General features: G+C 37.5%; 1 protein-coding gene across 5 annotated transcripts; it reads right to left on the bottom strand.

The window, feature by feature from the left end:
* Positions 1–861: 861 nt before the first annotated feature.
* On the bottom strand, positions 862–27,589 carry inpp5b (inositol polyphosphate-5-phosphatase B). Of its 5 annotated transcripts, XM_088327082.1 has the most exons (24): positions 27,353–27,589; positions 24,713–24,761; positions 24,521–24,645; positions 24,347–24,444; positions 24,192–24,221; positions 23,995–24,105; positions 21,571–21,714; positions 16,388–16,469; positions 15,393–15,578; positions 13,390–13,491; positions 13,118–13,232; positions 12,256–12,372; positions 11,990–12,177; positions 11,785–11,896; positions 11,607–11,716; positions 10,494–10,629; positions 8,509–8,619; positions 8,229–8,394; positions 6,127–6,362; positions 5,894–6,004; positions 5,731–5,815; positions 3,444–3,571; positions 3,254–3,365; positions 862–1,255 (listed from the first exon to the last, which is right to left on the bottom strand). In XM_088327082.1, exons 3-24 carry the CDS (start codon positions 24,568–24,570, stop codon positions 1,146–1,148), a joined length of 2,640 nt encoding a protein of 879 aa, XP_088183208.1. In that variant the 5' UTR covers positions 24,571–24,645; positions 24,713–24,761; positions 27,353–27,589; the 3' UTR covers positions 862–1,145. The 5 variants fall into 5 exon arrangements, with proteins under 5 accessions (XP_088183208.1, XP_088183209.1, XP_088183210.1 ...); XM_088327083.1 differs by lacking the exons at positions 23,995–24,105; positions 24,192–24,221; positions 24,347–24,444; ... (1 more) ...; positions 24,713–24,761; positions 27,353–27,589 and adding an exon at positions 21,793–22,031; XM_088327084.1 differs by lacking the exons at positions 23,995–24,105; positions 24,192–24,221; positions 24,347–24,444; ... (1 more) ...; positions 24,713–24,761; positions 27,353–27,589 and adding an exon at positions 21,817–22,031.

Raw genomic sequence — 27,589 nt, 5'->3', positions numbered from 1 at the left:
CGTTTAAAAAAATGTAATTACTGGGAGTTTACGTATTACACAATAAGCTTAAAGTCTGAGTACATTCAAATATCGCAAGAAATACAAAAATTAAACGGGAGCTATTTTTACAAGTTAACATTATTAATTTGTAAATGCAAATTTTGAATAATTTACTTCTTTAATATATTTGTTTTCTACTTTAGTGACTCGTAATTTTCTTGCAAAGACTAATATATATACATATACATAGTGGTTCACAATTATATGTACTTTTTGATTTCAGTCCATCAGACTTGTTCTATATGTCTCACTTCCCCTAGGGTGTCAACGTGGTGCCAGCGGGCCTCAAGTAGTCCCTAAGAACATCTATCCCACAGATCTGTTCTTAAAATAGCTCACCATTTTTGGGTCATTGTGATTTTCAAGGAAAATTGTTTTCTACCTTATTTGATCCTTAACTCTGATAATTACAAGCTGGCAATAACATATTAGTAACATGATAACATAACTTATTTTAGAGATAAGAAATTAAACTGGTAGCTATGCACATTAATCAGTAACAAAAAAGTACATCTTGGCTTTAAAAAAAGGTAAGTGACCCCTCCATTAGAATCAAGAAAAATAAAACAATCCCAGACAACATATATTGTGATTGTATCAGAGTTGACAGTTGTAATGATGGAAAAGAAAGAAGAAACATTGTAATACGTTATTCTGGGATAGGATCTTCTAAAAGTCTTGGCCTCAACTCGTCATCCATTTTTTTTTTCTTTTATGGTGATTTGTAAATTTCGATGGAAAAAACATAAGCGTAGGCATGTCAGGAATGAAGTGTCTCTTCAATGTGACTTGAATCTGTCAAGAATAAAACATCAAAACTCATTTTTCAATTATTTTTTTAATATAAAACAACTAAGCTGCATATCTGAACATGACAATATATTTTTAAATAACCATAAAAAAGGCTCAACAATAAACAATTGAATCCAACGAGCACAAAAAACAAAACTATGGCATCTTAATATCGTTTTAGCTTTACAATATACTGGACCATTAACATGTGTGTGAAAACTCCAAGAACATATGCAAAATATCAAGTCTTTTCAAACATAAGACAACAGTTTTTCGAAATTAGTGTTTTCTATATAAACGTGGTGCTCAGTCTATGACGAGCTCTGGCCCAAGAAGTGCTGAAAGAACTCCCGCGCTTTCCTTTTCTCTGCAAAGTCTTGCTTTGTCGGCGACCGCAAGAGCAACGAGGCAAAGATTGTGGCTGCAAAGATTACAATAATGATTACGATCAACCAGATAATTCATATTTACAGAAATTGCTTAGCAATGATGCCAACACTGCACAGAAAAGACTGAAGATAAGAGGCGGGTCATATGACAATATTAGATCTTTAAAGGAGGTGTTTGGAACTTCAAAATATTGTACTTGCTGACACCATCTTCTGGCTGAAATCATCATTGCAGCCTCTGTTAAGATCCTTTTGTTGCAGTATGTGAAATTTAAAGAAACATTTCCATTTTCATGTTATTTAGGGGGTTTGTTTTGGTATTTGGACTGTGTGTAAAACAAAAATTTGAATAACACTCCACTTATTGAAACATGAATATTTTGTTTGTTTGTTTGTTTGTACATGATTCAAATTGAATCTTTTCTTCCCGGCGCCGTCACGAATGGCAGCCACTCCAGCAGCTCCAGTGTTATTTTCGATTGTTCTCGATTGTTCTCAGCTCAGGGATGCTGCTGGAAATGTGAATTTCCCTTCGGGGATGAACAAAGTATCTATCTATCTATCTAAAAAGAAAACCCTGACCACACGCGTCAAATCACTCCCCCCTGCTTCCTTTCCACTAGAGTAATGCGCTCTGTGCCCAGAACATCGAGGGTAAAAGTAAGATAAAAGCAGATAGGCGCGGACGAAAAAAATAGATATAAAGGCTCTTCGAACTCAGTTGGGCATTGTTAACACATTCTTAAAAAATCGAAAGATCACTAAAATCGTGTTTTCTATTCTGTAGCAACAGTGGCCTGGATATAGAGCATATTTTCTAGCTGGTTTAGCAAATAGCACAAATTTTGCTCATCTTTAGCTGCTGGCATTACTTAATAAGTAATCATTAACTGATTGAGCAGCTAATGCTAGTGTCATAGACCTTATCTACTAATGCTAGCAGTGTGGAGCATATCTGACAATCTCAGCCAAATTCTCACCTTATTTAAAAGATTGCCATTCTTCTTATTAAGCAATAATAAATCTTACAAACAACACAGCACCCATTCACTCACAGAAAGACAGACTATGTAGAATATGGGAACAATATTAGCACTCTATGATGACAATCTTGTCTGCTAAAAGTGACTGGGACAATCCAGATAACAGTTGAAAAGGGCAAGACGGTATGACAAAAAAACAAGTTAACGAATAACAATCCTGGACAAAAGTGTTTTACAGCGAAGACAATTTAAAATTATTTAAAAAAGAATACAGTGAAAATGTATAAGTAGACAGGTATGCAGCTGCTTGTATTAAATCATGCAAATTATGATTACAAAAATGCACTAATTCAATATATTACCCATTTGTTCTTTCAATTTTTTGTGTGAAAGGAAATTAGTCAGAAAGCAATTTTGGGGGAATTGCGATTAAATTGAGTTAATGATTTCTTTTTTTTTTTTTTTTTTTTTTTTTTTATAAAAAGGGGAACCCCCCCCCATATCGCCCACCTCTGCTGTAATGTCTTTAATTTAGTCATTCTAAAATGTTACTTGGTCACATTTTGTGATCATCTTTTATTTAATAGTACTTATTTTTCTACTGTTACACTTATTATTTTAAACTGTGGTGTTTTATCTTTTATTTTTTCTTGCACAAACGGGATGCTACTTTTTTTTATTGTGCATTTCACAAGTAAAAATGACAATAAATTCTATTCTATTGCAAATGAGTAATTATATTTGTTTAAAATTTCTGTAACTTTAGCACTCTGGAACATATTATTTCCTAGTGTAATTTAATAATAACTGTAATTTAATGTTAAAGGATCCCACAATATTTTTTCTGTAGTAAAAAGATTTATTTGCAACTTTAATTTCCAACACGTTGAAGTAATTGGAACGTGCAGGAGATTATTTTCTTTTTAAAGCTGAACATAATAATACAACTTTTATCATCGTGACTGCCATTTGATACAATTTTTTTAAAGCGTTACTTTATCTTTCTATCAATAATGTGTGTTTTTGTATCGATCACGTTCAACTTACCTACGATGGTAACGTCTAATCGATTGCTTGCCGAATTCTTCAACAGCTCCCGCAAGAAGGCAGCCAGATAGTTAAAGACATTTCTGTGGCACTGAGGTAACGTGGAAATGACCTTCAAAAAAGTGAAAAAGGCAAAAAAATATATTCAGTACATCCAAAATGTACAGTATAACTAAATGACTGATAATACCTTCTCACACTGGAGGGAATCGGCGCAGGATTCAAGGCACTGCTGGTAAAATGCGTAGGGAACAACCGGCTCTGGCAGAGCATCCAGGAAGAGGAGCAAGGCCTCGGCTACAGAGTGGTTACTGCCAGCTTTGCATTGTTACAAAGTCAAGGGTGTTTAATGGCAAATAAACAAAAAAATCCCGTAAACAACATTGCCAAACACACAGGATATACCATGTTTAGCACCACAACGTATGGATATCCATATTGGTAGGACATTTTACACCAGATTTAACAACAGGGTTTGTACATATTTTCCACAGCCAAATTCAAAACCCATTTAAGGCTATTTAAAAAAAAAAAAATACTAGTACCTTCAAAGGAAGAAATCGAGCGCAGATCACAAAACCTTTTTTTTACTTTGATGACTAAAATAAAGTTCGTGTTTTACTTCTAGCATACACTTTGTGGTAGTATGAGCTGTTCCAATCTCTAATCTTTCTGAAAATGAGCTGCTATACTGTAAACCGACATGAATTCTGCCTCAACAATGCTTGTGCTACATCTATAGATGCTGAGTAATAATGGAGTTCAATACAGAAGACAAAAAAAACTGAGAAATGAGCCAAACTTGGACTCATTTTAATGACATTGATTGCTCCGAATCTTTTACATTTTCAATCTTAGAAACGGCTGATACTTTGTTATTCTAATTTATATTTTTTTGCGTGTTTTTCAGAGGATCCATGTGTAAATTACTTAAAATAGAATCGCAAATATTGAATTTTTTTTTGCATTTTGTCACTGATTTATAGCACTGAAGAGTTCATATTTTTAATTTAAATTCATTGTTAAGCATTTTCAGGGATTTGGTGGTGTTGTTCGACTTTTCAGTGTGCAACAGGCGACAATTACCAACTGTTTTTTGTAGACCTTTGAATATTTAATTTTCTATTTCATTTTTCAAGGATCCCTGCAAAACATACGAAATGACAAATTATTATATAATTTGGTGGATACATTTTCTTTTTATTGCTAATACATCATAAAAAAATAAAATAATCCGAGGAGCTGTTGGGGAGATGAAAGAGGCGGGTCTTCTCAGTGAGCTGAGCCAAAGAAGCTGGTTTTCTAAATAAAGCTGAACTTTTGGGTGCGACCAGTAGGGGCGGGGACTCTTCACATGACAACGCCACAATAACAAGCCACCAGAGCAGGCGTGTCTGACATTTTCACAGACTTTTCATTCTTTTTAATTTTATTTAATTGCGTGGTTTATAGAGGCAGACTGCCAAAAAGCATGGTAATGGCTACAATTTCAAGCATTTTTGAGCACTTCCTCCAAAATTCAAGCATGTTTTTGACCTTGTAAACACAACATTTAAATTCAAGCATTTTCAAGCAGCTGTACAAACCTTGTAACAAATTCCAACTCTATTGTACTAGAACACGGGTGGTTATAATTACTGCCCGGAGGCCACATGTAGCCCATTAGGCGTTTTAAGCCAGCACACCAAATAAAAATGGTCAAGATATAATGCCATCACAGTTCATGGATCCCTTAACCACCTGTGGTGCATCTTGGACAAGAACAGCCCGGGGGCACCCATTCCTCTCCAGGCCAGTTTTTGGGTAGGAGTTTTCCCACCATATGATAGAACAAAAAGTACTGGATTTCTTGGTTCCTGATTTCCATGGTTACCAGTAGCCGGACTTATGTTAAAAAAAGTACTTTTGTTTTGGTACCTTTATAGTGTCTCTTCATATGCCCCCATAATTTATATATGTATATATTTTTTTGGGGGGGCGCTCATGGCCAACATTCAAATAGCTAGCTACATCGTTCTGTACTTGCTATTTTTTGTCATTAGTTAATTAATTTATCAAGATATTTATCAAAACTCACGCAAGAAAAACAGACACCCTATCGAATTTCGAGTTTTTCAATGCAAATGATCAACTTTAGTGCTTTAAAAAGGGAGATATTGTATTACTTTGTTTAAATTACTTTTAATTAAAGTTTTTGTTTTAAATCAATGCACTTATTTATGCAAGTGTTCCAAAACCAGGAACTCTAATCTGAAATGGCCCCTTGAACAAATATACAATGAAATATATGTAGGTAAATGCAAGTGAGAAAAATTGGATAGGCTTACGTAGTCCTCTTTCCTCATGTATTTGCCAGGTATCCAATTAGATAATCTTTTTAGGCAAATACAAAAAAAAATACTTAAATTAGCCATTTTTGTTCCCTGTATCACCCAGTTTGCCCACCCCTGCACTAGGATCAACGGTGAAAAGGATACACAGGGAGTCAGCCATGCCAGTGTCGAGGCAGTCTCTAATTTCAGCAAATTCGCTCCGGAGTCCAGGTTGTTGAAAAATGTCTTCCTGTGAAGATAACGACGGGTCAGAGCAAGGCAAACAAAGCTTATCAAACGTAATCCTTCACAATCAACATTTTCTAACCTGTTTAATTGCGTTGCGGAATAAATGATCCACCATCATCCAGAGTTCTTTAGGAATGTCAAGAGGCTTTTCTGTGCTTTCTGTGTTTTCATCCACTAAGGATGACGTCATCTGTTGGTTCAGTGCCAAAAGGAGTAATTTAATCAACTTAAGGCTTTCTATCTGCAGGGATCATTAGTCCATTCAACCCTTCCCCTCAAACATTTATACATCCCCAGAAATTAGGCAGTTACCATTTGATGGAGACTCTCCCGAGGAATGTCTTGTATGGGCTCCCTGAGGTGACAAAGCACACGGATGGGCGTTCCGTAGCAACTGGGCAGGTAGCTTCCGGTCACTGAGATGAAGTAGTCCTTGCCACGTTCCAGGTGGAGGACCAGGATGTCTTCGATCTCTTGCTTGCCGGAATTCAACTCAGGCGCAGTGGTGCGGTTCACAAAAACCTCTAGGTCGATGTCCACAGAAGCGCCTGGATTTGAAGTTGAACTTATGAATGACTTCTGACTATTTTTGAACACCTATGCAATTGGCACTAACATTGAGTAATCTGAGTTGGAAGGCACAGGAATATAAGGTTTTTATTTTCGCCTGAATTTTGTTTTTTTATTGCAATCAAATGCCTGCAAATGATGGGCATCTTAGCTGGAACACAGTTGAGACAATAGATTGCAGCCTTACTCTGTACCTTGTCTTATTTAATCACAATCCGAAAAAACTAAACATTGCATTTTACACTTTTTTTCAAAGGTAGGTTTAGGCGTTTCCAAAAGTGGCCATTTGGAGACGACCAGTTTACAGCTATAAAACATTGGCAAATGTGTATTTTACTTTGGCCAACATTTAGACGTTTTGAATGAGTTGTAAATGTTTAACTTCTCTTTCCAGAAGTCAATGAATGATTGTGAACACTTGTGCGTAATTATGGTGCGTAAAAAATTATCACACGTGAAATGAAAAGATCTGCATTTATATAGCGCTTTTCAAGTCACTGACTTCCCAAAGCGCTTTACAATGTGCTCCACATTTCCCAATAGCGGCCTTGCAGCCATGTAAGGCGCTAACCTGCTTATTGGGGGTGTTAGGGGTTCAGCGTCTTACCCAAGGACACTTCGACATGTAACACGGACGAGCCGGGATTCGAACTGGAATCCCTTGATCCCAAGACGAGCGCTCTACCTCCTGAGCAACTGCCGCCCCACGGTGGTGTTACGTACGTTTATTTTCGGGTCTAATTTGAATACCCTCCAAACATCTGCATATTATTCTTTTCAGAAAATATATTGGCTCACCAATGTGTCAATCATAATTTGAATCGGTTACCACTGGCTTAAGATATCCAGAAGGAAGCGAAAAGGTATTCAGGTATCTTGTTTCAGACTGATCGGGTTGGTCCTCTAATAAGTACATTTTGAAGCATATTTTCAAGCATATATTCATTATCAGGAGTTTAAGCTTTCCAATGATAAGTGGCATGATGTATTGACAACGTACAGACACGTATTTGTTTATCAACAGCATGCCGTCCGCCGGCCACCGGGGTTATCAATGTTTTGGATTGTTCAATACAAATTGACATAACTTAGTGGAGTAATTTAGAGGAAAGAATACACATTTTTAGTTTGTTATTTTGTAAAACTGAATCATTTGTTGGGATGTTTTTAAAAGGAACTAATAGTTTTAATAAAAGAAAAGCTATTGTGGTTGTCTTCTACAATATGACCCACATCTATATCATCTTATTTTTTAACAAAGCAAACCAAATCAGGGCGAGGAATTATGAACAACTTGACATGTTTATTTTTATGTTTGAATTAAATCCCGAAATTTTTAGGGTGCTTTTTTTTTTTCAAATCCATTTTTTCTCTCAAAATAATTGAGATGGGTTTGGCGTTGTCACACTCATGGGCATTGAACTATTTTGGTTAATACGAAAGAATTGTTGCCCAAGTAACATCCATTGCAGCCTGGTCATCCTGAAAGAGGAGTTGCCTCTTGTATGGCCCCTTTTCAAGGTTTCTTATTTTCCTCATGCTGAGGTTTTTGAGTTTTTCCTTGCCCGCATGCAGGTTTTAGATCCTAAATGTTGTAATTGTGGCCTGTACAAATTTTAACACCGTTTGTGATTAAGGGCTGTGCGAATAAAAGTCACTTTACTTGAATAACCCAAGTAAGGGATAGGTCCACATTTGACCCCATTGTTTTCTTGATTTTTATTTATTTTACTTTTTAAGAGTGCAAGAAACTGACATATTAGATAAACCTCCTCCCCCTAATGCCAGCTCTATTATGCAATTTGTAAAGATGACAGAGGTCAGTCGCATTAAGCGCAGCTCACCCTGGGCGATGAAGCCTTTGTTGGGGTTGGCCGTGAGCCATGGCTTGCAGTACGTGGCCTCGTTCGGCTTCTGGATGAACTCGAACTGACACGGAACCTGGCCGTCATTCACAATGCTCAGCGTCCTGGCTTGGTGGTCCATGTACTTGACATTCTCAAAGTGGAACTAAGAGACCAAAAGCAAGACGGCTGCAGTCATCTTTTTTTTTTTTTTTTTTTAAAGTAAAATCATTATCTGCGACGCTAGTTGTATTGTATTTAAAGACAAAAAGGCGTTTACCTCACGTTCTGTCAAGGTTACAGACGGAATACACTCATTCTCCATTTTGTCCAAATTGCGAACAATCTCTTCCAAGGTCTTCTTGTATGATTCTGCATTGACTCTCTTGATCTATAACAATCAAGAAGCAATGACAAAACGGCCAATGGACAGATATGATACAGTAATTTTATCTTTGATAACGTTCAAAATTTTCAATAACATCGCGAGGAGTGACTAAGTTTTTACACTAACTACAACCATACAAAAAAGGCTTTTAGAATATAATTTAATAGACTATTACAATTGCAGTGTTCTCGTTTGTCCGCGTCCCTGCGTCCTAGACGCATCATTTTTGCTGGGGACACATTGTGTCAAATCAACGTGCGTCCCCAGGACGCAACTTTTTTGACACAAAATTGTCATTATTACCCGATACTTTTTTTTTTTAAACAAAGATTTACCGCACTCAACTTTTCGTCAGGCAGATACGCCATTGTTATTTTGGTCTTGCGGTTCGAGTTTTCATCTGCACGCTGATCTCGGAAAACAATATTACGTCATTGTTGTGGTGGAAGTCCGCCTCTTCTTAGAAAACCGGCTTTTTCGGCTCAACGAATTAAAGAGAGCCGGCTCTCAAACGGCTCACTTGCTTTGATGCATTATATTACGGATTATGAAGTTGTATAAATAAGTTAAGAAAAAAAGGAAGTATAAAAGGAGAAAATGAAAAAAGACAGGTTTGTGGTTATCCCTTTAATCAGTATATTACCAATAATTTATTGCAGAAAATGAAGTAATAATTTGAATAAGAAAATGTATTATTCTACTTAATTATATTTGCATGTATTTTTTCCTTCTACAGTGAACGTCCAAGCTACTTCATTTTGAACTTTTTTTTTAAAAAACCTCATTCATGTCGAGCAACTCAGTCTCTCACAACAAAATGTTTATTAACAATATATGATATAAGGAAACACATGTACAATATAACATGTTAAACTACATAAACACGTTTGAAAAAAAATATGGTGTAAGATTTTTTTGTATTTTGTAAGGGAAAACATGACAGTTTGTAAGTGCATGGAGCCGTGGAGGTTGACAGGTATGAGTATGCCTCCGAAAAAACAGTATTAGGTGAAAATCAACACAAAATTGGTATTTTCTTCAGTGTCAATAATAAGTCGAAACATAATGAAGAAAGTGATAACAACGGCAATAATTCTGGCAGGAAAAAACGGCGGAGAAATTCTTCGGAAGATCGCGGAGGCAAGGAAAACTAGTGTGTTGAAGCCAACGATTCGATGAAAGAAAATAAACAAAAGAATATAGATTAATATAATTATTTCAGCAATACTACTTTGTATAATGTAAAATATTGTTGTGAACAGAAAAATCTTGAAGTGATAACTGATTGGTAATACCAATAAATTGTGATGATTAAAACTGAATGAATACATAGATTTATATTATATATTTGTCGCCGGTTTACAATTTCAACCTCGATAACACAACATTTTTGGGACCCATAGATCTCTGTTGGGACCCATAGATCTTTGAGCATGCGAGTCTCCGGGACCCATCACTTTTCAGAGGTAAAATGAACACTGCGATTGTGAGATTATTAATTATAATAAGCAGCAGAATGTTGTAAATATTAATTTTTAAATGTAAATAAAACTCTGAAACAACTCTAAACTTTACTCAAGAAATGTTTTTTTCTTAAAAACACCTTTAAAAACTTTCATGATGCAGTTTGAACATTTTAGGAGATTTTAGGGTACCACTAGAGGGAGCCAGAAGAACATATTGACAATCGAAAGTAATTACCGGTAGTTGTTGAACGTTTCACTCCGGTATATTTTCATAAAGGACAAAGTAATTATGTTGTCAAACTAACATTTTTGGCACGTTTACATTTTTGTTAGCACAGAAGCTAAATCTTATATTTTTCAGTATTTCTCTGTTTGAAAAACAAACAAAAAAAACAAAAATTTTTTTTTTACCGCAACAAGAAGCAGGGAACTGACAGGTTTGTGGTCGCTGGTTTTCAGTGCCATGTGACTCTGGTAATGCTGCTGACTGATGTCCTTCCCTCGCCACAAAATGCGATCACACCAAGCGGGCACACGGCATTTTTCACTTGAAGATAACAGATTTTAATATTAATTTTCAGGATGTTTGTTTGCATGGAATGTGAAGCCTGTTTGCACATACTTTCAATTAGAGGTAAGATCATAGGCCCAAATCAGGCATAGTCGGCCCAAAACACCCCTGCTCCTTTCGTGTTGTCACAAATAAGTTATTTGTCGGGCCGGATTTTTTTGGCCCAATCTTACCTCTACTTTAAATTCTTTTTTTAAATACATTTCAATTTAGCAGAATTGTTTAAAATAAACTTCAGTGTTGAGTCGAATTTAAAAGACATTTGCAGAGAGTAATGGCTTGTCAAAAATGATCCTGAAAAACAAACTCTAAAAACTCTATACACAGGGTTTTGTCCACTTTTTTTCCAGCATTTTAAGGACTTTCAAAGCAATTTTTACAATTTTCAGTAACATTATTAGAAACCATGTATTTTGCAGAGCCCTGAAATACATCTGCAATCAGCAAATGCAATTTTTCATCTTATGTGATTTTTAGATCTTGGGGGAATCACGAATACATTTGTTTGTGAGACATTTTTCCTACTTATGTGGATGTTGGGTAAAAATGACAGTAATCTGTAGCTTACATCTTTTAATTAATGTCAATAATTGATACGTAATCCTTGCACTAACAGTGCCCTATTAAGTGTAGCAAACACCTGTCCTCGGCACGATCAATTGGGGGAAATGGCGCTTCATAAGACAATGCCATACAAACTAATGCCAGCTGCCATTAATCATGAGGGAAGAAGAAATTCAGTGGCAAAGCAAAGCCACCAGAGAGTTGTGTCTGTGTCAAACATGGCAACAATTTTAAGCATTTACAAACACTTCACATAAAATCTAAGCACTTTTCAGTCCTTGAAAATGCAAGATTAAAATTCAAGCATTTTCAAGGATTTCAAGCACCCGTACGACCCATGAATACATCTCCTTGGCCTAGCGTGCATGATGCAGTTCATTTTCTGATACCTTGTATCCCACTTGTCAGACCCGGTATCATATTTGTAGGTGGGCTGGAAATCAATCTCCCCCTCCACAAAGCCAACAAACACCGCTTCCTCGTCAATCTGCCTCTTAAGCTGCAGACAAACACAAGTGGTGAGTGTCGAAAACCCCAGCTAAAAATAAAATGAGGTTGCCCAGTTACCTGATCATATGTGTGTAGCATCTTGAAATCCTTTTTACTGATGAGGTCTTTCACATTGTTTACATCAAGGTCACTAATCCTGTAGTTGAGGTCCCCGATCCATAGGACCACGCTGCTCAAGCAGAAAAAACGGAGAATGGGATGGAATATCACCCAGAAAGACATTTAAAATATAATTCAGGGGACCGAAGGTGTTGACTCGTACTCGTGTTTCATGATGGACAACCGAGGCTGCGTAGGGTCCGTCTGGCGAAACTGGAGGCGGCTGCAGATATCTTTGTAATCTTGATTGCGCCTCTCGTACTCCTCTACGTGTGCCGCCAAGTGACAGTTGACCACGCAGATGTCAGAGTTGTGAAAGCGGAATCGGATTCCCACCGCACCTTTGTTCCCCTGTCAAGGCGGCATCCAAAGAAGTCAGCATCAGAATACAAACGGGAAAGCAATTGGTTTGCTGGAATTTGACCTCACCATTCTGCCCATGATGCCTGTTCCCACTGACTCCACCTCCACATCTGAAATGAACTGAGCGTGCTCGTTCTTCACATAGAAGAGCAGCATGATGCCTACTAGCCTCACCAACTTCACCTGGGATTGAAAATAAAGTGTTACAGATTACAAAGTGTTGCCCTCAAGCACCAAAAAGTCCCCTACCAACCCCTGGGTAACCCGTGGACCAGTTCTAAATATAGCCCACCTGTTGGGTCATTGGGATTTTCTAGGAAATTTTATTTTATTTTAACTGCTAGGAGAAATCATTGACAGGATTGGTATCCTTAGATACACAATCGATTCTTCCAAAATTATTTTTAAAATTAACCAATATATCTGGTGTTTGGTAGTTGAGCCTATTTAAACCCTTTTCCTAATAATTACAACCTGGAAATAACACAACAGTAATATAGTAAAAACACAGTAATAACATGACAAGTTGTTCCATAGAGATGCATGTGAAATTGGTATCCATTTGCGCTAACAACCAAAAAAAGGAGCTCTCAGCTGACCTCTTTTCTGTAGACTTTCTCTGGTGGTATTGAACTTGTGGAATTGGCATAAAAAGTTAGAGAAACACTTGTTCATGGATACAACTTTGTACCTGCGCGCAATAAACTAGAGCATTGTCAGATTGTGACCGAGGACGACAACATTTTTTCACTGCGGTAACAATAGTAAACACAAAGAGGAAGAGGAAACTAGTAATCTAAAATCAACAGTTGCAGAAACAGGGAAGGAGATTAATTAGGAAAGAAGACTGTGCATTTATTTTCTCACATACTGCACATTATTAGTACTCGAAACGTTGTTTGAGAAATAAAAAATGTGACTTTCTTACTAAGGCATACTTGGCGTCAGGATGCAAAGCGTCGGACACAGCCTTTGTCCACTCCATCTCTTTGGGAGTGTCGTTGAAGAAGAAAGCTTCTTTGCTGAGGTCCAGCTCCTGGAAACTAGCCCCAAAAAGCAAAATTTTGTCAGAGGTTGCTAAAATGCTGCATCCAAACTTTTGTAATATTTCAAGACTAAATTATATACAAAATAAATGGGTGCTGGTCACCTGGTAGCCCAGTGAGAACACATCTGTGGGATACTGCAATTGATACCTACCCCACACAGTACATGTCAGGAGGCTCGCCAGTGCAGCTCAGCCATGGATGGAGACTTTCTTTGGGCGTCTGCCCATTCACATTGTATGTGCCCAGGAAAAAGCTGGAGGAAACGAGACAAGATGCTTAAAATGTTTTGAGAAAAAAACGTAGGGCATCCGACCTATAATTTGAATTTGTTTGTCCGCTTTCGATTAATGGGGCGATCATGACCTGATCATGACATTGACCAAAAAAAATCAGCAAGATGATTGATCCTTTTTCTTTCAAAAAAACATACACACCGTATTTTCCGCACTATAAGACGCACCTAAAAGTCCTAATTTTTTTCAAAAGCTGACCATGCGCCTTATAATACAGTGCGCCCTAAATATGGCTCAATATTAAATCGCAAGGTCTCGCAACTTACGCAACAGCCGCCGACTCGATTTTCCCCCCGAACGTGGAGTAGTCCGCGGTGTATGCTGGGATTTATATACCGGCGTTTCATTGGCTAACCAATGTGTCAATCATCAGTTGAATCGATCGCTATTGACTAAAGTTATTCGCAGCCTCGGATAGGCTAGAGGGCCGAAACAAACCCTGCAATTGGCCGAAAAAGCTGACTGAATAGCAAGCTGGCTAAACTACGCCATAAAGAAACATGTTTCATTAGTCTGTATTTGTAAATATTTTACTCTCCTGGATTTACTACACTTACAGTTGTAAGAAGACCATGGTTGCGTATCATTATTAAACGTGAGAACTTAGGTGAGCTATGCGGCTTTATATTTTCCCGGTATCTTGTTTTAGAACGATCTTGATGTTGCTTTGACGAGTTGAGGGAAATAAACTCAATTCCAAGTGTTTATTGTCATATGCACAGTAAAGTTGCGAGCAAAAAAGAAAATAGAAACTAAGGAATGGTTGGCATTTCTTGAATCCCAAGACTTTAACCTTCCGAATGATATTTGAAACGATGCATTTGAAAGACATCGTACGGACACCGCATCCGCACGTGTCTACGACACGTATTTGCTTCTTTGCAAGCTTTGGGAATGTTAAGGGGGTAATCAGTTTGACTGAATCATCTGACTGTTTTGTCGAAGTTCCCATTGTAGCGCCTTATAATCCGGTGCGCCTTATCTATGGAAGATATAGGACCAAAAACTATTTTTTGGGGGTGCGCCCTATAACCCGTTGCGCCTTATAGTGCGGAAAATATGGTGTATATATATATATATATATATATATATATATATATATAAAAATTTTAACACACATATATAAGACTTGCAGTAGGAACACGCTTGAATGGCTGTGTCGTATGTACTAATTTATATCTATAGTGACGAGAGTGTGCATGCAGGAACTGTGTCACGAAATAATTTGATAGTTCATTTCAGCATAATAAACTTTACGTTAAAGCACCAAACAGTTTTAAATAAATGTGATATTCAGAAGATCATAGTTTTGAATCCCAGGGTAATCGAAATTAAAGCTACTCGTTTTCCTTACGTGTCCATCGATCGGTAAGAAAATGCGGTGTCATTTTACCAAATTAAATATTTTCATCTTGCTCAAAATGTATTTCTATACAAGGTGCAAATTCTCTGTGCTTTATTGTTTGATTACATTTCCCCAAAAACGAGATACAAAGTAATTTTAGTGCTGTTTGCCCATGTGACGTATGCTAGGGGGGACAACACTGGCAATTTTGAAATTAGCAACACAGGTCTAGAACGCTCTCTTGCTGTTTAGTGCTCATAATTTCATATGAAAATCTCACAGGATTATAAATCGCACCCCCGACCAAACTATGAAACAAACTGCGACTTATAGTCGGGGATATAGTGTCGTCACTGCCAACTCTTTCGGACGGTTTAAAAAATAAAGTAAAAACACCCACAATTGTAATACACTTCATAGAGCAATGTTCCTTTTGCTAAAAAGTGAATTCCTAGGGTCTACATGAAACAGCAAAGAAATACAAATTGAAACAAATAAACACAGTCTGTGACCTACCTGAAATGCTCTCGGTAAATGTACAGGTCTTCATTCTTCAGCAGCTCGCACTTGATGAGGTTATCGCGCAGACCGAACTGCGGCATGGCTAGAATCTGAGATTTGTTGGACGGCGTGTGGCTGGAGGAGCGAACCAGGTCATCCCGATCGTCTTGGCTGGGGATGTACTGGTTGGAGACGCCCTGACTGCCGCATGCGGTGAAAGACAGTAAAATTAACAAAGGTTGGCACAGACCCAGAATGGAAGACGTTGTTATATAATTCTTAAGCCGTCTTGTTTTCTTAGAAAAAAACTTTTAATAAGACTTGCTTTTAAATGTGACTGTTTTCTAGTATTATACCTGCAATTTTCAACCTCTTTGCAGCTCTTCTAATGTACAACATATTCAGAGCACAAATTCAAAGTCTACTTCTGTGCGCAAACCCAGGGAGGAGGAGAGGAAATGTGACATTGCCAGCATCCATCTAGGAATACGCTGTAACTCAACCCACCCTTGAGGATCAGCCAAGACTGATTAGTGGTGAAATACTGTGGCCAAGTTACTTTTCAAATTGACCAGAGCTGAAGATCGGTTGTGCTTCACAAGCCTTACTTTTTAAACAATCTATCCAACAGGAAATGATGCAAAATGTTACCACCTCTTTATTTAGCAATAAATTGTTTCAACAGCTGAAAAAAGTGTAATGTGTAGTTTGTATGCATTCTGTAACCGATTCAGTCAGCAAAAAAAAAAAAAAAAAGTTATTTCACACAAGGTTGTTTTGATATGGTGGGCCCAGAAAAACGTTTCTGGATAAAAAATAATACACAATGGTTTTGTGATTTTCTTTACCCTGCGGCGAGGTTTCCATTGTCAGTGCTACCCTTACTTTTCTTCCTGAATAAAAGAAAGCTTTTCAAGAACTTCAATGCTTTTTTAACTAGACCGACCCCCTTTAGATGGCTCCAAAAGCTGGTTATGTAAGAGTATTAAGTACAGCTATAAATGCTTTACCTCTCTGTGTGGGAGCTTGTCGTCGCACTGTTGGAGGCTTTCAAACGTTCCAAACTTCGCTTTTTCTTGTCTGACAATTTCTCTGTTATAGAAAAAGTGGAGAAAAAAACGATAAGCCAGTGTGGTTTTGAAAAGAAATACAAAATACCCTGCAGCCTTTCGTCATGCTTTATTTACAGAAAAACGGTAGAAAAAAACAATTTAATTGTAATTGAGAATTGATGCAGTGATACGTGTGGGTATCTTGATGCAGGTGTGCCGAATGAGATGGCTTACGCATCTTAATGTGTTCATGGCGAACTGCACCTCCCCTGTCCAAACACAGCTGGGTCTTTAAAGGGTGAGCTGCTTTGAGGCATGAAATTTACTCAAACTCAAAGCTTTTTAGCACTAGTAAAATACAGTCGTTCTTGTGAAAAAGCGTGACCGTAACGTATTTCGGGCTGCATGTATGACAGTAAGAATGGAAATAGAAAGGCAAAAAGGGGAGTGTCATGCTTTGGTCGGAGCACTGCACTCGAAATCATAGGAAATAAAAGATCAAATCTTCATTGAAGAACAATAGGATCGAAAAATACGTCTTCACAAACGGCTACGTTTAATTGGGATTAGATGTTAAAAAAAACTACATTAAATGTGTTGTTCCACTATTTCGAGATCTACACGTTATATACAAAGGGTAGTATGTCCCCATTTTGCGGTTGGTGTTTTAATTACTCAACTACAAAGGTTTTATGCAAATGTGCTGCAACTAAAAGGCAACTCTATTGCTTTAACTCAATAAGCTCCCTATTTGTTGTTTTCTGTATTTTCAAAAGCTCTGCGATAACACAAAGGGTGCCAGCATCCTTTAAAAAATAAGCATGTTATAAAAAGATCCAAACTATCAAAACAGAACAAAAACTCCCAAAAGCAGAAAGTTTTACCAAGCACAATACTTTCTTTCTAAAATATGGAGGAACAAAGACTACGCTAAACACTGCAAAAGATTTTAAGGTCACAGAAAACTCAACGTGGTGACCCTAAATAGTTCTCACATCTCACATTTAAGCATAAAACTTTTATAGTAAATACATAACACCATTGTTTACTTTTTGAATGTCGCCTACATTTCTAAACATTGTTTTGGGGTATTTCTGCCGGCTAAGTAAAGAGCATCAATTTCTCTTCATTCAGTCAGGCTAGACTGCAAAGTTGTTTGTCTGATTATAAATCATTCTACAACATCCTTAGGTTTAAAAGAAAAAAAAAATGTTTGTTCAACAATTTATATGGATTAACCAATGGAAAAATCAATTACTGTAAACTCGATGGTGGACAGCGATAATCTTCAATTGCATGTTGTGTCACCATAGTTCAAACATAAAGGCTTATTCGAAAATGCTGCTCACATGTTTATATGTGAACAAGGACGTTATAGCTACAAAACTTGACGTGACTGAGCAAAACCAATGTGATTTCTTAGTCGAGCAAATCAGAATGACCTACATCAGCTGAAAGAAATGCAGATAAACAAATGTGTTAAATTTGTAATTATGTTCTTTTACTGATTTTTTCTTCTGATAAATACGAAATGATCGATCTTTCATAATAAAAAGGCACTTACAACCCAAACATTTCAGTCAGGTAGTTTCCATTCTTTTCCTCCCCCCTCTGTCAACTCAGCATCTTTGTGTTGCTATTCAACACACGAGTGTCAGTTGACTTCTGTTGGCACGCTTGCTTGCTTAAAAGCACCCAATTGCCTAGCATTTTCTTCACAAAACTTGCATTTGAAAAGGCCATTGCATGTACCACGCCTGTCAGAGAACACATTTTGCACATTTTGTGCAAAAGTTGCTCTTGACTTTCAGTGGGTCTGGAGCTGCATTTTCTCAGATTTGAGTCTTTATCAAACTCTTTATCATCATTCACATCACTCACCTTTACAAATGAGAATGCACAAAGTTCATTATTGCACAATCGCCCTGCAAAGGCCACAAATCCGCAGAAGAGTGCATTTTCCCTTTCATTAGTGTTAAGTAGCATTAGGTTTTGCCCACTTGAGCTCTTTAGTTCAAAGAAAAGTTAAGTATAGAAGATTTACATAAAAAAAACCACCAAAAGGGGTGAGAACGCAACTTGTTTCCTAATGAATGACACTATTATAACATGTACCGCCACAACAAACAACAAGTTGCCAGAATACAATATTTTCATTTAAAAACATTAAAAGTGGAGGGGTTAAAAATTCTAGAAAAAAAAATCTACGTAAATCTTCTATTCCTCAACAAGCACTCAAAGCCCCCACCCCCTTCCTCGAGCTTAAGCGGCTAACTAGCCGGGGCTAACTATCAAGTAGCCTTAAGAAAACACGATTATGGAAAGGCGGTGGGGGAAAAAATAAAATTTAGGCAGCATACCGGAGGTTTTCATGACCATTGACTTGTGCTGGCTCTGTTTCCACGCATTATGTGGAGGAAGTTAAGCCGAGCCGTTGGAACGAGCGAGCGGGGCCAGCCCATGCTAATGTTGCCATGGGAGGGGAGGAGCTAACATGGCTTCTACATGTAGCTCAAACACGAAAAATAATATTCAAAAAGAACACCAACATCAATAATAATAATGACACTATGCTCTTAAGTCATGTTACATATATTTTTTCCCTCTCTCTTTCAAATACAGTATCACCAAATCCTGTTTTTTTTGCTCTCTCTCCCATACCTGTCGACCTCCACCGCTTCATGCCCTTACAAACTGTCGTATTTGGTCCCCAAGAGAAAGTTGTTCTATCCTGTGGTCCCCGAGTTAAAATTAGTTTGACACCCCTGGTATACAAGCATATTTATGTATTTATTATTAGCTATTTTTAATAACTTTGCTAACTTTTCAAATATTATGTTGTTTTATTGGAAAACAAAGTTTTAAAAATAAATTGGAATAAGCCATTTGTCGTAATACTTATAATGAACATGACAATAGACCAACAAAATGGTTACTTTGATTTACTGGTATATATATTTATAGATTTTTTTTGTCAACTCATGTAATTTTACTAAACTATTGAATATTATTTACCTTTTTTCTTTTTTAACTTGAAAACAACATTTGAAAAATTTAGTAAATGAGAGAATTAACATTAATAATTAGCCCACATGTTTGCCAAAATGTTTTTTTTCATGTATGATATTTAACTTTTTAATTACAGGAATGCAATAATCACAATAACATTATCTCCACAAGGATCAGTAAATATATGTTTAAAAGGGTAACTATGAACTGATATTTATAAATGAACAAGTTTTTGAATAAACATTCTTTTTCACACCACTTAATGACATAAGTGCTTTATATACTATTTTAATATGATTAATATTTATAGTCCTGCGCACTTTCCAAAGTGCCCCATAGAGCCCCATAGTGTACCCCCATTTCAGGACCACTTCTCTAAACTAACACTTTATAGGGATGGTGCGTATTATTTAGCCCCTCCGAGTAGCAAAAAACCTAATTCACTTAAGTCATAAAAATATTTGGGAAAAAAACATACAACCAGGGGTTGTACAATTTTTCCATGGCCAAATTCAAGCAGTTTTAAGGACTGACAGTTTCCACTTTCTCCAGTACCATTCAAAGAATAAATAATACATTATTATATTGTAAATAAGAATTTGAGATTCTTATTATTATCGTTATCATTTTTCTTATTGATTCCACCAACACTAACAAGGTATATGAGGTGGGTGCACGCCAAAGAAAATAAATTATCAAGTTTAAAGGAACTGTACAGAATTCAGAACTTTTGTCATCTCCTGACTTTTGTCATCTTTGCAGCCTCAGTCGGATAATTTAAAACGTGTGTGCAAGTATGTGCATTTCATAGACACACTCGGAAAAAAAACCCTTCTTTTTTTGTCTTTCATTTTTAAGCAGACACGTTTTAATTGACTTCACTTAATGTTGGGTCTATCGAATCAAACTGCTGAGAAACATGGCAACAATTTCATTTTTATGAGCAATTTACCCAAAATTCAAGTGATTTTCAAACCTTGAAAACACAAAATTAAAATTCAAGCATTTTCAAGAATTTCAAGCAGCCGTACAAACCCTATATAAAGGTGAATCTTTTTAAATACTTGTAGGTTGAATGGAGACTTGGAGCCTGAACGCAGATTTGAGAAGGAAATTAAATGTTTTGGAGATGAAGTGTTTGAGGAGTATGTTAGGAGTGACAAAATTGGATAGATTGAGAAATGAAATTGTGAGAGACAGAACTGGAGTAGTTGTGGAACTGAGCAAGCGTGTGGATAAGAGAGTACTTGGTTGGTTTGGACACATGGAGAAGATCGATGAGGAGTGAATGTTGAAGAGGATCTACAGAGCAGAAGTAAATGGAAGGAGACAGAGACGAAAGCCACGAGTGACGTGGTTGGATGGTGTTATGAGTGCACTGCAGGAAAGGGGTCTAAATCTAGTGGAAGCTAGAGCTCTTGTTGGTGATAGGAACGAGTGGAGAGGTGTTGTAAAAGGATAGTGGGATGTTCGGACGCATTCTAAGGGATGGGCAGGGCACCTGTATGATGCGGCAGGGGTAAACCAGTGAAAGTTGTCGGGTCCTGCTGTTGAACATACAAGGGTGTTGTGTGTCACTCTGACCCGAGTGACATAGCCGTCGGTCGGTCGGTCGGGTCGGTAGATAGATAGAATGTGTATTTATTTTACATATAATGAGCCTCACCTAGATGCATTATTGTCTTATATCTTGCACCAAAAGGTATCCCCAAACCCCTGAAACTCAAGTCTTGGGCAAAAAGAAACAAAGAATGAAAATTTTGCTTTTAGGTCACTTTGCATCGCTGTAGTTTTTATTCTTTCTTGTGGTTTTTAGCACACGTTTTCAGTTGCACTTCACAATACAGCGACATCTAGTGGGCAAATAATACACACTGCTGCTTTAAAGAAAGCTGACATAATTATAACACCTGTTTTTTAAATTGTAATGTAAATGTTTTATGAATAAATACTGCGAAGACAGTGTCAATTCAAATTAGGTTTAAAGTCTGTAGGGTACATTTTCTACTTTAGGCTATTTGTGTTAAATGGCGAGTCGCATACAGCCCACGGGCCCCTATTTCATCTCCGCCCGACCTCAGAAGATTTTTTTACTATGCAGCATGCCCCTAAGTTACTTTTGGTCCACCAACCTGTTTTCCTCTGCTGGTTGAGTTTATTCAGTGTTGTGCCGAGGGGTGCCAAGGCTTGTTTGACAAGTCCCTGTCCTTTGGAGCCTGTCCGATATTTGCTGATCCACTCGAATTTGGCTTCTTGCGTCGGAAACTTGCAAGCATCTAAAGCGTGAAGAAAAGCAAAAAAAAACAACCCAAGGTTGAAATCAAATTGTCAAAAGCGGGTGTGAAACAGCTCACCTAGTCCTTTTCCCACGCGCTTACTTTTCGAAACGACAGGTACAACGTTGTGTAAACCCTCCATTTTTATGGAACCGTGATTAATTCTCACTCGGTGGCACTAAATAAAATGCAAAATGTCATGATCCGAATTCCCGAGAAGCATCTTGGAAAAATTTGACAAAGAACGACATGTTCCTGAGAACTGCCGGATGAATCCCATCAGCCCAATCTTGAAGTCAAAAGAAAAATAAAAAAAAGCTAAGGTGACTCGACCAGGAACGAAGTGACTGTAACTCCACCTTCCGCTTGTGTCAAATTCTGCCCACGTCACAGCTCGCGTCAGTGAGTCACGAAAAAGGCAGGTATGCTTCAAGGAATGAGGAATATTTTTGTTGTTATTGTTTGTCACGTGAACACCAACGAGGTGACCTGGAGCAACTGGTTTCCTATTTAAAACGACAAAAAATGTATTCCATGTTTAGTGTCGAAACGTTTTAGTTAAAGTGGGGTGTCAGCAGCATATGGCTATTAGGCACTCCCTAGGGGCTCTTTTGACACTTTTTAAAAACTGTTTGATAATGGAAAATGATATTGTTTCTTTAGGAGCACAAACATGATACATTCTTTAATGTTTTCCACTGAATATAGATATATAGTATGTGTTGGCTTCCTTATAAGACTAATATAAAGCTTTTAATCTTTTGCAGCTCCAAACTTTTCCACATTTGAGTTCCAACCCCTGAATTAAAGCATCGGTCATGGGTCATTGTGCTTTTCTAGGAAAAAAACACAATAGTAAAACAATAATAACATGATACATTTTAGTTTAGCAATACTGTCTATGAAAACAGGTTTGATTCCCGGCTCCTCCAAATTATATGTCGAAGTGTCCTTGGGCAAGACACTGAATCCCTTATGCCCCCGATGAGCAATTAGTTGCCTTGCATGGCTCACGATGGTATCTGTTAGTTAGTGTGTTCAAAAGGGAAAGTGTGAAGCACATTGTAAAGCGCTTTAGGAGGTCTTGAAAGGCGCTATATAAATACAGAACATTTACATTTATATTTTAGAAATGCATATCAAACAGGTAGCCCTTAGCGCTAAACACATAACAAACAGTAGCAGTCAACTTAAAGAGGTTGGTGACCCCTGACCTAAACCATGTGATCATGTCTTAGAAACTAAAATTGTATCCAGTAATAACAGAAACAGATACTAAATTTGACCTATTTAAATGAAGCCTAAATGTTTCCTCCCCTGAGAAAGCCACGCCTATCACAACGTGCACACGTGTCGTAGTTGTACATCTCTCATCATGATTCCACGTGATTAACCAAAAGTGCAATCGATATAAAGTCAATAGCGATACTAAGTTATCATTAGCTCTATGAACAACTCGATATTAGCCTGGGCAGCTACTAGGGATGCTATCCAAACCTCACAATACAATATCATTACAAAATAACCCCTATGATACAATAAGAATCAGAATCATGACATTTAAAATCCCGTTGATGAGGAAAAACTCCCAGGATTAAAGAGATACCTTTAATCTCATGTAAATGTGTGCCAACACTATAGCCAGAAATTCAGGCTAAATTCTATATTTATATGTAAATGGAGATTTTTAAATATAAGAAAAGGAAAACATAATTAAAATTATATCTATTGTTCTTTTGGCGCTTGTTAAAATTTACCAAAGAGAGAGAAATCCCTTTCTTTCAAGACTTCCATGGAGTGGTACAGCGAATCTGATTTAAAAATCACTAATATCAGTTTATTAATTCAGCCAGCCAATTGAGTCACTGCATTAGCCCATTCATAGCAAAATGCAATTTTGACGTTAATCGCTGTTCGTTTAATTATTGTATTTTTTCTTTTTCTATCTTTCTATCTATATCTCTCTCTCTCTCTCTATATATATATATATATATATATATATATATATATATATATATATATATATATATATATATATATATATATATATATATATATATATATATATATATATATATATTTGCCTTTTTAGCAGAAACCTGGAGGTTTTGTGCCAACAATGACTACCGCAAGACGACAAACTGTTCGCTAACGAAAACTACTTCAAACTTGCGTTAATCAGACTACAAATAATTTCCATCAATGCATTTAAGGCCTTTCTGTGGTCGAATAAAACCAAGAGTAAACAAACAAAAAAAATTCCATTGCAAACCAACTTACCACTCCAAGTCCTGATGACCTCACCCAGGAAGAGTCTCGAGTGAGACCCAAAGGGAAGTCGAACCTCCAGACTTTCCTCTTTGTAACTCAGTAGCACTCGAGTATCAGCTCCTTAAAGAGAACAGACGGGAATGTTTCTATTTTTTATAACAATAGTTTAAAAAACTATTAAAAGGCACAGAAAAAACACAACTCACCCACAATAACAAGCTCCTCTGGGGAGGAAACTGGAAACAAAAAACAATGTTGAACTGAGAATTTGGAATTGGAAACCACTGAGATAAAATACTTTCTTTATATAACTGCATGAGTACTAAGTAAAAAAAAAGTAAAAGCTAGACGGTATGCTTACTCTTAACAACAGCAAAGTCAAGGTCAATTGGCACCACGTCCTCAAGACACACGTCTTCAGCAGTAATGGCCATCCTCCGATGGGTATAAATAAATATTCTGTTACAAAAATACAATGTGTGGTGCTGATCATGTATACATTGAACTTTATAATTGTAGTAGCATTTGAACTTACGCGTGTTCTTTGGCAGACTCCACCAAACCCAGCAGTCTGCTTTCCGTCATGTCATTCAAGAGGACGTCACATTGTGCAGCATGTTTTATGCATTCATTAAGAAAAAATACATTTCAAATCGGTGCCTAAAAACATTATATCGGATAAATGGGTTGGATAATGGACAAAGTTGTTATTATTGAACTCCCTTACAAGGACTAACAGGCTCAGAGACAGTTTCTTTGTCAGGGCCATCACCACCCTGAACAAGGACACAAGACAGTGAAAAAAACGATTATATATATATATATATATATATACATATATAATGTATAAACAGTATATCTTGCCTATGCATTTCCATGTTTTCATATTTTTTGGGGAAATGTGTTGCTGCGGTAAATGTAAATGGTCTGCATTTATATAACGCTTTTGAAGTCAATGAAGACCTCCCAAAGCGCTTTACAATGTGCTTCACACTTTTCCCTTTTACACACTAGCTAACCAATAGCAGCATCAGCCATGTAAAGCAACTACCTGCTATCTGGGGCATTTGAGATTCAGTGCCTTGCCCAAGGACACTTGGACAGAGGAGCCTGCAGTCTCTTGATCCCAAGACGAGCGCTCTCCCTCCTGAGCCAATGCCGCTGCTAATGTTGCACTATTTTTGCCCATTTACCGTTGCAGTGTTATTTTTATCTTTTATCACGTTTATCCTGGGGCAGCACGGCGGCGCAGTGGTTAGCGCTTGTGCGGCACAGTTCATGTCTCGGGAACCTGTCGTGGGTTCAAATCCAGCTCCAGACTTACTGTGCGGAGTTTGTATGTTCTCCCCGTGCTTGCGTGGGTTTCCTCCGGGCACTCCGGTTTCCTCCCACATTCCAAAGACATGCATTTCAGGTGAATTGGCCGGTCCAAATTGTCCCTAGGTGTGAATGAGCGAGTGAGTTGTCTGTCCCTGTGTGCCCTGCGATTGGCTGGCAACCAGTTGAGGGTGTCCCCTGCCCACTGCCCGGAGATGGCTGGGATGGGCTCCAGCCCCCCGCGACCCTAATGAGGATAAGCGGTATGGCTAATGAGATGAGACGTTTATCCTGGTGTACCCAGAGCCGTTGCTAGCCATTTGGGTGCCCTAAGCACTAATGCTCTATGGTTCCCACCTCCCCAAGACAAAAAAAAATTGAATTTCTGAGTGCAATTTGTTTATTTACATAACACTGTCAACAAACACGAGAATTAAATAAGTAATTTTCCAATAGACCAATGCGCCATATTGAGCCGACAAAAAAAATGATTCGAACCAAGGAGTGTGCGCCCTTTAAAACAGTGCGCCAAATGGGTGTCGAAGAACGGTACAATAATTCGCTTTTTTATTTCAACATTGACTACCGGCAAGCAACGCATGAGCTTCATCTCGTTTCTTCTTGTTTTTTCCTTTCTCCGTTCCAGACTCTTGTTGTGTTCATCAAATTGCGAATGAGGCCTAATAGAACATACCACTGGGAGAGGAGGGGGGCACCATGAGACTGGAGATAGGCCGGGACACAAAGCAGATTCACCCCTTTTTCCGCAAAATTTGGTTTATGCTGCGTTTGTAGTGTTTAAGCATATTAGCGCATATTACAGTATTAACACTTTTTTTCATGACACTGATTTCTTCTGATGCCCTACGCCAGAGGTGGGGAACACGCGGCTCTAGAGCCACATGCGGCCCTTGGCCAATAAGAATGCGGCTCTTTGCCTTATCATATTTACTATATACTGTGGCTCTTTGCCTCGTTACATGTTTATTTTTTCCCCCCTCTTAAAATACACTTGAATCCATCGGAGTTAATAACAAATAAAAAATAATATTTTGAAATTAATTTGGCAGATTTGTTGTTTTTATGCTGCTTCGGACACATAACTGACTGCCAATCATCTGCGTAGGTTACGTCTAATGCCGGTCAGTGTGTGGTGTGGCTCTTTGACCCTCACGGTTAAAAATTTCGGCTCTTTGTGTGAAACTTGTTCGCCACCCCTGCCCTGACGAAGTGCGTGTCATGTGTGTTTGCGGGGCTACGGCCCTGGGTGTACCACATCTAAACCTGTTGTAAACAATGTTCCCTACGTTGTTATCAATGACAGCAAGACAGAGCTGTCATATACAGAAATCATTTCAAAATGGATAAAGACAATTTTCTGATTAGTATATGTTTTTCAAATCACCAATTTTTGATTGAAAGTGGTTCTTTGAAAATGTTATCACTTAAGTTAATGCAAAAGATAAGGTACTGATCTTACAGTATACAGTATAGTAAAAAAAGGTATGATTAAACCTGTTGAACATTTGTATTAATCAGTGTATTCGTAAGAAAACTACATTTTTGATAGTACCATAAACATGGTACTATCAATACATGGAGTTTTTATAGAAAATGCATATTTGGTAATTTGTTATAAACGGACATAGTAAACTATGGATTTTTCTGTATTCGATAGCTCTGTAAAGACAATTATCCCTGTTTCAGAGAGACCCTGCACTATCATCCTTCTCATTTTTTTTGCCCGGCCTTTTTGAGGTTTTTGGATACGTATGGCATCAAAATGGTGGACAATCATGTCAGCTTCCACTTGGTGAGCTTTCAGTTTTATCAAGTAAATACAAATTTATCGAACCACGCGTTTTTAAACAAATAGATGTTTATATAATAGATCGTGTATTTTGGCTTATTTTTTTAAATCAGCATTGTTTTCTTTTTTTGAAGGATTTTATTATTTTTACTTGTAGGAGGCACAAAATAATACTCTTTCCCTTTATTGTAAAGCTCTACATTCATAAAATGTAACTAGTTGATTTAAACAAATACTTACACTCTTTTCCGTTCCATCCTAATAGACATTTGATCTTGTACATTTTCACAGCGTAAATATAAATTTGTCGCAATAAATGAGAGCGTTGTGCTGTGTTGCAATACATCCTTACGACGAGGAACTCCACATTTTTAAATAACGGCTCCGGGGAAGCAATAGCATCACTTAGTGGCTAACCACATCCACTACAAAACTTGGCTCCCAATTTGGTCTCGTCCAACCCACTCAACATGCAGA

The sequence above is a fragment of the Urocampus carinirostris genome, chromosome 2, assembly GCF_059441175.1.
Source record: "Urocampus carinirostris isolate Australia breed hairy pipefish chromosome 2, RoL_Ucar_1.0, whole genome shotgun sequence".
Classification (NCBI taxonomy): Eukaryota; Metazoa; Chordata; class Actinopteri; order Syngnathiformes; family Syngnathidae; genus Urocampus; species Urocampus carinirostris.
Note: the sequence above shows the minus strand (reverse complement) of the source record. Positions and strands in the feature narration are given on the sequence as shown.